At 41.8% G+C, this 12323-nt stretch overlaps 1 protein-coding gene across 17 annotated transcripts in view; it reads right to left on the reverse strand.

Annotated features, from left to right (window-relative positions):
- Nucleotides 1-12323, reverse strand: part of MSI2 (musashi RNA binding protein 2) — a 397386-nt gene that overhangs the window by 65331 nt on the left and 319732 nt on the right. For all 17 annotated transcript variants that reach the window (XM_043499279.1, XM_038375345.2, XM_038375348.2 and 14 more), the window contains one exon: nucleotides 4129-4203. In XM_043499279.1, coding sequence (XP_043355214.1) covers nucleotides 4129-4203 — 75 coding nt within the window. The remainder of the gene's footprint in view (nucleotides 1-4128; nucleotides 4204-12323) is intronic.

Below are 12323 nucleotides of genomic sequence, written 5' to 3' on the forward strand. Positions count from 1 at the left end.
ACCTAAATCTCCCAACAATTCCAGTGGGTGTCCTAGGTGCAAGTAGTGGCTTGAAGCTGTGGCATTTAAAGTGGTAATGTCTAGTGAAATTGTGAATCAGTTTTCCTGCATCTTATTGTGCTGAATGCCACACAAAGAAAAAGACAACAACAACGTAGGAGCTCTCGTCCTTTCAATGCATCCTTGTACAACAGCTAGGATACAATCTCCATCCTTGCCCCCTCCCTTACACAGAGGCTAGCAAAGAGGCAGGAGATTTGGAACATGCTGTCCCCTTAAGCAGTACTGAAAATATTGTGCCTAACTCTAGGAACTGCCATTGGGCACTCACTACACCTTGGCACCACTTCCTAGCATAAGCTGTGCCGTAATGGCACAACTGCACCTTTAAATTCCGTGCCTCCATTTGCCAACTTGTAAAAGAGGTCTGACACTTCAATATTCGATATTGCATTTGGGCTAACATTCCAGAGAGTGCTGTGAAGATTAATATTTATAAAATGCTTTGAGATCCTTAAATGTGCTACACAAGAGTCAAGTATTTGTAGAGTGCATTAAAAAATGAAGTAAGCATTTTTAAAAAACAACAACGCATTTTAAAAAATTTGTTTGTGGGGAATAAATACATTTACACAGTTTCTTATGAAGTGCAAGTCTAAGCAATAACTAGAGGCCCCTAAATAAAAACACATATAATGATAGTTAGAGTCAAACGATATCTTTACAATTAGTTGCTAGACCTGTCAATTTTAATCATTTAGTTTATTAAAACCGTTTTTCATTATCTGTCCTTTCTTCATATAGCTCCATCTGATTCAAGAAGTCATGAAAACCTGAAAACCAAGTCCTGAGACAATGTGCAAATGCACTTAAAAAAAAAATCTCACCACCTTACATTCAAAAGCTATTAGCTCAAAACAGGTGTTGAAATGGACTTGTATGCATTTTTGTGCCACATCTGGATGGCTTTAATATTATGAAGAGTACTTGTGAAAATGACATATATACTATACAGCTGAGAGGTCAAACCTATTTTGTGAAGAGGGCTGACAACATTTTTAATTATGGCCTGTTAGCCAGGTATATTTCCCTCGATACAGCAGTTCTCCCAAGGGTGTCAATGGGAGGTTTGTACAAAAACGGCAGCAGAATATGACCCTTATAAATAGCAATTAAACTATTAGTCAAGTTCCAGTTATCCAAGTTCACCGCATGACTCTGCTGGGTAAAAAGTGATGCAGGGCACCTTTAGGAAAATTGCTACTACAGCCCTTTGTTTATTTGACCATTTGTGTGTGCTTTTACCAAATTTGCATGCACAACAGCAGTAATTGCATGTGCAAATTATGCCCGCCACTGAACATTGATGTGGTTTGTAAACACGCACTTCAGCGTGATATCATTGCACTTCAGCATTAGCACTCCATTGCCACAGAAGCAGTTGCCATCACATTGAACTACTTCAAATGAAGACAGCAATGCGCTGGGTCATGTTACATCTACAAGCACAAGAGGCAGACATGGAATATATGTTTTTTAATCTTATGGATCCACACTCATCAAGGGGGCTGGATATATTTCAAATGGGCTGGGCGATTAACACTACTGCTATACAATTTGTTAGTTATGTACGGCAGAGCAATTAAGAGTACAGTTTGTGGTGTAAAGGAACACCTATAAAACAAGGTGCAGGAGAAGTTTCTGAAGGCTCTTCTGAGATGGCATTTTCCCCTTCACGTTGCATTCTTAGAAGATCCCCCACATGGTAATGACTCTTCCTCTGGTGAGGGGAAGTGAACACTATACCTGCAGTTAGCCAGAGGAGATCACTATACAGCAACATCAGCCTCAGCACCCTTTTCACCCAGCTGGATCAAAAATTAACAAGAGCCAAAGAGGGAGCTGAACTTTCTGCCTTTGAAGCTCTCCCAACCCCAGCTGGCCTGGGACATGAGAAATGAAGGCCGGTTCTCAGTCTGGAATTGGATTCCTTCTGCATTTCTTACCAGAAGAGCAAATGTATAGAAAAATGGTCAAAAGTGGTCAATTTTTAGACTTAATATCTTAGACAAAGGGGGTTTTTTTGGTTAGCTTTCTTCAACGGATATTCTTAAAAGCACTTATACACTTACAGAAACCAGAGTCTCAACATTTGTAAAATGTCAAAATAATCAACAAAACAACCAACACTTCCCTTTATGGAAAACTTCTATAGAAACCACTATGGTTCCAAAGGAACTAGATAGCGTTACATGGAGATTACTGTGTCCTATAGAATTTAATAAACAATTTTAATCCTTTCTATAAAATATTTAAGCCTATCTGTAGAATTTAAAGGAGGGTTGTATTCCTGCTACAGAATTCCATAGGTAGAACTTTACATAAAAAGGTTATAGTTGTGTTACATTCTAGAGATTTTCTCCATAAGGGTCTTGTTTTCTTCTTTGCTTAAAAACCCTGTCCTTTACCTGTAGCATTTTCATTAAAGAGACAGTTAAACTTGGTTTCTTAATACTGCATGCAGTTCTGGTTGCCCCATCTCAAAAAAAATATATTAGAATTGGAAGGAGGACAGAGAAGGGCAACAAAAATGATTTGGGGTATGGAACATATGATGAAAGATTTAAAAGATTGGGACTGGTCGGCTTAGAAAAGAGACGATTATGGGGGGATAGGATATAGATCTATATAATCATGAATGGCATGGGGAAAATGAACAAAGGAGTGTTATTCACCCCTTCACATAACACAAGAACCAGGGGTCACCCAATGAAATTAATAGGCAGAACGTTTAAAACAAACAAAAGGAAGTACTTCTTCATGCAACACATAGTCAACCTGTGGAACTCGTTGCCAGGGGATGTTGTGAAGGTCAAAAATATAACTGGGTTCAAAAAAAGAACTAGGTAAGTTCATGGAGGATAGTTCCACCAATGGCTATTTGCCAAAATGGTGGGGGATGCAAGCCTATGCCATGGTGTACCTAAGCCTCTGACTGTCAGAAGCTGGGACTGGACAACAGGAGATGGATCACTCGATAAATTGCCCTGTTCTGTTCATTCCCTCTGAAGCATCTGGCGCCTCCCACTGTCGGTAGACAGGATACTGGGCTAGATGGACCATTGGTCTGACCCAGTATTGCCATTCTTATGTTCTTAACCTGAGCCAAGTTGTGCTTCTAACATTCTCTTTCTAAGCAATTATATAAACAGTGCAAGGTGGTGGAACTGATCATGTGTGACCCAAGTGACATGGCACGCTAATTAATTTAATGTACAACACAACATAGATTTCCTTTCCATGGTGTCCTGGAAGGCCTTAGCTATTAGTTAGCCGTAAACACAGCAATCATGACTCTGCTTCTGAAATCTCCCTTAGAATTCTTAAGGTGAAATAAAAAAAAAATCATCTGTCATTTCCAATTTAAGTTCTAAGGTGCACTGGCATAAAGCAAAATATAGGGAGAACTAGTTTCAGTGACTGCCTTTTCAAAGTGCCCCAGATGAAATCCACGCTGTGTTATTTTAAAAGCCAGCCTACCACTTTAGAACCTTAGGAGATCAAAAATTATGAGTGGCAGTATTAAACTTCCAGTGAATAGAAATCACTAAATGCAGCAAATCTTTGACAGCCACACAAAAGGGAAGGGTGGGGGGGGTGGGGGGGTGGAGGGAACTAAACAATCATGAAGAAAAAATTAGATTGAGCACAGACACCCGACTCTATGAAGGTCACCAGAGACATCTATATAAAATACACTCACGTTGGACTTTTTACTCCAGAACTGCATCCCTAACAAATATAAACTTACTGTAGAATATGTACATAGAAAAAGGAAAAAAAAATTAACCCCAGCAAAGGTATGGTAATAGCTCTTAAATTATCATTCTGGTTAATTTTTTTAAAATTAAAAACTTTGTTTTCAAATAACCAGTACCAATTAACACATTATATTAACAACAATCTTGGCAATATCCTTATGTATATATTTTTTGAAGATATATATATGTATCTTCAAAATGGTCACAATTTGTCATCGCATGAAATGCTTCCCTGCAGATTTTCCTGCCTCAACTTGCAGCTATGGATTTAAATAAATCAATCAATCTCCAAATGAAATGTACATACCTGGGAACTGATAGCTGTAACTTGGGGCAAATCCAGGATATCCTCTGCCATATGTCGCAACAAAATTCGGGTAACCTTGAATGTAGAAATATGAATAAAAGAAAATGGCAGATTAGTAAGGTTTTACTCTTTGCTCCTACATCTAATGTAATATTAACACACTGGATGGGCAAAAAAGAAATTTGACTTTTACACAAGGTATGAAAGAACACAGTTTACTCTTCTCATGCACAACTGCAGGAAGGTTTTTCATCTTGAAGGAAAATAAAACATCTGCAGACAAATGCTACTCTTCCTGATCACTTTCTCCTTTGCTATGCATATGAGATCTGTCACTCATATAATTAACATTCACTTTGGTATCTGAAGTCCAAGGACTGTGCATACTTTTTAGCTAGAAGAGTAAATGCCAAATGCTAAGGCTAAACACATAACACAGGTTTGCTCTGACATTTGGAGAGCTTACAATGAATGTACTTTGCTTCAGAGTTATTGACAGTTGGAGATTAAGGTACTAGTAATTCTTCATCCCAGGAGTGTGAAGGACAACAGTTAACACATCAAAGAGTTAGAGGCAGTAATATCAAGGAACTAGAGAGTCAAAGAGGTTTTAGTTTTTCAGGAAAGTAAAACTCAACAGATAAGAAATTTTTCCTGAAGCGATTTGTAACAGCTACAATCAAACAAACAAAGTATTTGCTATTTTCTTATTAGGGCAATACCATTCAAGGACACTTTGTTGTAAATAAAAATGTGTAAGCAAATATATTGAACTACAAATGGTGTCCAATTTAACATAAGGTTTCAGCAGTCGCATAACATGGTGGAAAAAAAAAACATGATTGACATAGGAAAAAAAAAGCCTGTAAAATCTACAGCTACAAACCCCAGAGGTACATTGCAGATGGTGGAAGAAAACAGCATTGCAAAGAGGACAAAACCATTTCAAGCAATATTACTGAAAGCATGACTGAGATTTGGGTAACAGCACTGAAAATTAGAGCAAGCTGGTTTGGTCACATTCTCATTAACAAGTAAACCGGTGTGAACTCTTGCTCAGTGGAACCCATTGCTGGCCATGGCTGAGAACAAGAAGTCAATTTGCTAGTGTAGACATGCACAGAGACTGTGCCATTTGGCTTTTTTTGTCCAATAGGCAATCATAGGTAAGAATTCTACTGTATTATATAAAGACAGTAGGTTTATCTATGCTCAAGAGAAAAAGCTGCTTCTGGCTCTAAGAGTCTACAGGAGCACTTGGGAATCCCACCCCTTGCACTGGGTAGCGTGAGTGACCCTGGAATGCTGAATGGAGATGGAGTGAACACTAGAAGAGGATCAGGAAAGGCTAAATTACATCCACCTCTGTTAATTTCAGTGGCAGCTATGCATACATATATAGTAAACCAAGGCAGAATTTAAAGCCCCATGGGTTTAAAGACCAGAGATTAAGGGGTAGATCTGACTCCCATTGAAGTCCTGAATCCTGTCCCATTTATCTGCATGAGTCTTCTTCTATGTTCTTAAATGTACCTTGTCACTGAGCCACCAGACCGCCTCCAAAAGTTTAAAAAACCAGCACACACACAGAGCTCTCTCTTGCTCCTCCTGTTCAGACAGCAAGGACCCTACTTAATTTATTTTTTTATCTCCCTCAATCCCCACCCGCACCCACCCTCCCAGCGTGGTGTTTTTGAACAAAGACATAGTCTAAAACATGCGGTTTTGTTCTGAAGGCAGCAGGGTCCTGGACAGCCTCACTTCTGGAAATCAAAATTCTTGTCTAAAATGATGCACATTCTGTCAGCTGTGTAGGGGTTGTGTGTTTTCTCCATGCTCTATTCTGCATCGAGGCCGATAAGTTAACTGTCTTTTCATAGGCTCCAATAGTGCTTCATTTACCAAGACTAAGAGTTACAGTGACCACCTTGTGTTACCCTCTACAAAGCTGATATGTTTTTCAAACATCACTTACAATTCTCAAACTTCGCCTGCCTAGTCTTATCAGAATAGGAGTATTTATATTTCCAGCGCCAACACACACTGCACAGTCTTCTCCACAATTACTGGGCAGTGCTCAGCTTTCTGCCTTTCTCCCCAAACTCACTGTCTCATCATCAAAGTCTTGATGCAACTCCCTTTGAAGTCAATGGGAATTTTTCCCTTGACATTAAAGGAAATTGTATTTGGCTTTAAGCTCATTGATATGTATGGTTGGTTTTGTTTGTTTGTTTACAACTGAAAATTTCTTTCCAAGATCTCATACCTCTATTTTTATTTATTCTTTAAAAGGCGACTATTTCTAATATACTTTACAGTTATTTTGCTGACACAGCAAGTCCTTCCATTTCAGATAGAATTTGTTTCATACAGTTTACTATTAATCATATTTTAAAACCAGAAAATTAAATGCTTGTATGAATTTTGATAAAGGGATTAAAGGGGTGTAGGAGAAAAGCAGGCATATGACCACAACACAGGATACTGGCGCTTTAAATAAATATGTACCTACATTAGTTATCTCCTGAATATTTATTTCACACCTCAACAGCAGGATTCCTTAGAAATCGGTCATTAAATCAGACCTTTTAGAGATAAGCTTTACAAATGATTTAAAAAACAGTAATAGTGATAAATGGATTGTTTGCAAACTAAGTAGCCCCATTAACATCACTGTGAACCTCAATTCTGCAGAGTCACTTCAACCAGAGCTCTCTCTCTTTTTAAAGAGCAAGTTTTATTTGGACTCTAAAAGATGAGATGATTTGTCAACTTAAAAACTGATTTAGGGTAGTGGGGGGAATGGGCTTGCCACACAAAGAACTAGAGATTTTGCTTTCTAATCATTAAGGGCTAGATTGTAACCTATAGTCTTCGCTGAGTAAGAGGTGACATGTATCTGCACTTTCCAGAATGCAGACAAGGGAATGAATTGTGACTTGGAGTATCTGGTTTCTTCCTCACTCTGAAGGGAAGTAATCTGCACAAAGTCTTTACCACACGCAGATTACTTTCTCCTCCATGCCAGCTCAGCTGTGCTGGTGGCCCAGTGCGGGGCAGAGTTTCAGAGTGAAACCACCACTTCCTTTCCTATGTGAGAAGGACAGTAGTAACCCCACGAAGCCCATTCTTCCTTTCCACACAGAAACCCAAGGAACTTCACACCTTATTCCCTTGTGCAGGCTTACTGGGCAAGCGATGCTCTTACCCTAATAGAACAGCCTTAAAAAGGGATACCTGAAGCCAACCAGCGAGACAACTGTAAAGACACTTGTGACCCCCCGCTCCTCCCCAGACTGTATTGTTTCTAACAACAAAGACAAAATACACAGCTGACTGGATAGAGGTTCTAATCTGTATCTTCCATCACAGAACATTCTCTAAGTCAAGCAGATGAAATCATAAATTTATAATAGAGCATTACTTCAATTTTCCTCTTCATTTACTGCTGCGATGCCCAGCTCTGCTCTAACGAGTCAAAGCCCAATCTGCACGGGGGAAATTGGCTGGCTGCATATCAATAGCACATTAGCACCATGCCCATGTGGATGCTTCATCAAGCCAAATTATGGTCCAGCCGACCTATCCACCATTTCCATTAGCCACCATTCTCATCCTGCACTGGGCACTGAGCAATTTATTTGCTTCAGTACTTCTAGCGGATGATCAATCTCGCAGTAATTACCTCTTGTTGCTAAACTCAGAATCAAGGTTTTGCCTGGATTACCTCCCTTGAAGAGAGATCGTCCTGTCCATGAAAGAGTAAATTTAAATCAACAATCAAAAACGGTTTTACAACACAACTTTTACTCAGTTCTGTCTCCCTAACCGAAGATGGCAAGGCAGATCTGATATATTCCATCTCTTAGGTCAGTGTTTCTAGTCTGTTGTTAAATTACTGACCCAACTAGACAGCTCAGATGGAAGCTTTGCCAATATTCATGCTAATTTAGGGCCAGAATTTCAGCTGGCAGAAGTTGCTCAATTGAACGTGCCACCTGAGAATCTGACCCTTAAACTTTAGCGGTGAAGTTTTTTGTTTTTATCTCTGCCACAGGTGCTGCCACACATGTAGTTATGTGGTTTGTTCACAGTTCCAAAAAATACTGGGGGAAAATTTTTTTCCAGCATGGCGTTAATGTGCTATTGATAATGCAGCCAGCCAATTTTCCCCCATGCAGATTGGGCTTTTACTCACTAGACCGGAAGACAAAATTTTGGCACAATGGAAATGCCAAAAAATATATATAAAGTTTCCGGTTGAACAAAACATTTTGTTTAACTGTTAAGTGGGTTTTTTTTAAATGTTTTTGCATTTTTGTAAATAAAATAGAAGGAAATTACAAAGTCATTTCAAGAAACCAAGAAACTTAGGATGTTTCATTTAGAAAATGTCAAACTGAAATATTTACACTTCTTCGGAATTATTTTTCTTCCAACACAAACAATTCAGCAAAATAGACATGAAGTCATTAAACATTTCCGTGTTGCTGAATCTGTATTTTTCCACACATACAAATTCCTGCCGAAACATTTCCCCTAGCTTTATACACTATGGAACAGTGAACGCTGTTTTAAATATATACACATTGACCAGTCATTACAATTACACTGCATAGCATTTCCTATTGTAGCTATAGGAAACGCATGAAAAACAGCAGTAGAGCCAAATTCCACTGTGTAATAAATTCAAGTGGTCTTTAAATAGAAAAGCATCCAACAGAGATTAAACTTGCATTCAATTTATAGGACAAAATAAATGGGAAATATATTACTTTTTTTTATACTTAGAATTACATTTTTTCTGATGATATCAAAGCACTTGATAAATATTCAATTATTAATACTCTGTAAAGAAGCTATTATAGCCATTTTACCAACAGGGAAACTGAGGCACAGAGCGGCTGAGTGATATATCCAAGATCACACAGCAAGTCATTAGTATTATTACTTGTATTTCAGCAGTGCCTAGAGGGCCCAACTAGGATCCCCACTATGCTAGGTGCAGCACAAATGCATAAAGCCAGAGAATCCCTGCCCTGAAAAGCTTACAATCTCAGTAGACAAAGGGCAGGATAAAGGAAGTGTCATTATTCCTATTTTACAGTGCTGAGGCACTGAGCAATTAAGACTTCATTAATACCCAAATGTTTTACTAAGGCAACCCACCAACTGCATTTTCTCTTTTTTTGTGACCCACCATTACGTATACACTATAGTCAAGCTGACAGGGAAGGGGAGTGGGAGGGAGGTATGGCAGCATGGTCAGGGCCATTTAAAGCAGGGGGCACTGGCCGTGATATCCCCCAACCATGCTGCCGCCCTCCCCGCCTGAACCACCTCTTCCCTCTCAGGCACAGTCCATTAGCCTGGGAGAGAGACATCTGGGGGAGCCAGAATCTTACCTTCCCATTAGCCCCTACTCTCACCCCTCCCCCTGAGCCTTCCTCAGCCCCTGAGGGAGCCCTCTTACTGCCCACTCACAGGAGCCTCTGGCTTCCTACCCCACTCCCTGCTTCTTACCCCTTCCCAGCTTGTGAGCCTCATGTCTGTTCATCCTGCTTCCCAGGCCCCAGCGCCAAGAGGAGCAGGAGCCTCCATTTTGGCACATTGAGGGGGGAACACATAGTGGGCCTGGGTGTCATGCTGGCAGCGCTCCAAGAAAACTGCTGCAGCGGCTGGCACCACCCCGCATGCGAGCAGTTGAGGGCTACTGGTTGCAATATGCCAATATTTTTTTTTTTATTCTCACTGAGGTGTGGTGACCCATCTTGAACCTTCCGGTAACCCCCTGATGGGTCGGGACCCATCCTTTGGGAAACACTGGCTTAAGTGACTTGCCCAAGATTGAGCAAGGAGTTGGTTTCAGAGAAAGGACATTTTACCAGGCTCCTGACTCTCAGTCCTCAGCTCTAGCCACAAGAGCACATTTCCACTCTGTGAGCAGAAGAGCCCCCAGTCTCGTGGTTAGAGTCCACGTCAACAACTGCAGGGAGAGGTAAGGGATCTGGCCCCACCCACGCCACCAGGTTCTGACCCAGGGCCCTCTGGAGTATCGTAAGAATGGCATTTGCTACCTACAGTCCAGCTAACAACCTCCTGTGAGTCTCTTCCTACTGCTCTTGTCCCGCCCTAAGCTGCGTCGTGGGCTAAGGAGTCCATCCTTCCTGTAGTGGTCCCTCCTCCTGGTATAGTCCCTCGCTAGTCATGAGTACAGGTCTGTCTCCTTCTGCCAGCCACCAGCCTGTGCTGGAGTGCCTCCTCTTAATAGGGCTGCCAACTTTCTAATCGCACAAAACCGAACACCCTAGCGCTGCCCCTTCCCCGAGACCTTGATCCCAGCTCCAGGGATGGATCTCCAGGTTGAGGCAGGGGGTTGGGGTGTGGGAGGGGGTGAGGGCTCTGGGCTGGGGGTGAGGATGAGGGGTTCAGGTTGTGGGAGGGGGCTCTGGGCTGGGGCAGGGGGTTGGACTGTGAGGGCTCTGGGATGGGGCTGGGGATGAGGGGTGTGGGGTGCAGGAGCAGGCTCCAGGATTGAGGGCGAGGGGGTGTGGGATTGGGGCACGGGCTTACCTCCAGTGGCTCCCGGTCAGCAGTGCAGCGGGGGTACTAAGGCAGGCTTCCTGCCTGTCCTGGCATCACAGACCACGCTCTGCCCCAGAAGTGGCCAGCAGCAGGTGCAGCTCCTAGGCGGAGGCAGCTCCCCACGCTGCTCTCGCCCGCAGGCACCACCATCGGTTCCCAGCCAATGGTAGTGCAGAGCCAATACTCGGGGCTGGGGGCAGCTCGTGGAGCTGCCAGGGTCCCTTTTCGACCAGGTGTTCCAGTCAAAAACCATACACCAGGTCACTACCTGTTAAGCCCTGCTCCAACTGGAGCATGCTGAGCAGGCCCACTGGGATAGGGCTTTCTGGGCCCAGAGCTCTTCCCAGATCCCTGTCTCCCTAGTGTTGGGTTTATCTACCATGACATTAAGTAGTTGCCTCATAAAAACAAACAGCATTTATGCTACACAAGACTTTGTTTGGTTTTTGGTGGGAAACTTTAAAATATATTCTTTCCCTTCCTCCATATTAAACCAACTAAAACAAAAAAAAACAAAAGTGTTCACACAATCAACAAAATCAGCAGCGCTGCACCTGGAAGTTTTCTGTCTTTACCTGCATGATGGGCAGTGCAAGATAAACAAAACTCACTGTTGAGATGTGAACAGTCTGAACACGTCCGGGCTCGCAGATCCTTCCTTTTAAAATCAATTCAAATGTTCAAATCAATAAGAGCAAATTATAGTTTCCCCAACACAAGTAAGCAGTACTCAGTGGCTTATCTGCGTTATTATTTGAAGGATACGACGTATCTAGGGAAGAGTTAACCCAGCAACTTCCGATTATGCAGCTTGTTGTGAAGAGCCACTGTCAAAGTGGTTGTTTAAAGCGTTTTCTCTGGTTTATAAAAACGGCCCGGTACCGAAGACATCCCATTTCAGGTATTCTTGTGCCAGCATAAATTATAAATTATTCTAAATTTTAAGAAAAGGAAAGGTTTCTGAGTAGCAGCCGTGTTAGTCTGTATTCGCAAAAAGAAAAGGAGTACTTGTGGCACCTTAGAGACTAAAATTTATTAGAGCATAAGCTTTCGTGAGCTACAGCTCACTTCATCGGATGCATGCTGGAAGAGATGGCTTAGTCCTCAAAGCGCTTGTTTACACTGTGGTTATTTTATACCAGTGCAGTACTGTGCCGATGCTACTATCTATCATAGACATCCTGCATTGGTATAAGAAGTGTTTGCATTATGGTGCAAGGCATTTATTACAACATTGCAGTATGTCTCTGCCAGCAGGTTGCACTGGCAGCTATGCTGGTGCAAGAATCCCCCAGGTAAACTATACCCAAGTCTCATGTTTAAAATATCCAGTATAATAGGATCAAATCCCAGGAGGGCTGACTCAGCCATTCATCCTTCCAAGGTAGATAAACACATAATCCTCAGTTTCTGAGGAGAACTTAAAATCAAGGCCCTGGCACCTCTGGATGGATAGTAAGGACCTCACAATGCTTTCAGTAATAGTTTGCTTGCCTGTCTCTGACCAAAATGTTCCCCACCCTATTGTGCAATGGGCTGCAGAGGTAGCTGGATGCAATAGTTGGTGTTTGCTCAAGCCTCCTTTGTGAGGAAAGGCACTATTTAAACAA

The sequence above is a fragment of the Dermochelys coriacea genome, chromosome 17 (assembly GCF_009764565.3).
Source record: "Dermochelys coriacea isolate rDerCor1 chromosome 17, rDerCor1.pri.v4, whole genome shotgun sequence".
Taxonomy (NCBI): domain Eukaryota; kingdom Metazoa; phylum Chordata; order Testudines; family Dermochelyidae; genus Dermochelys; species Dermochelys coriacea.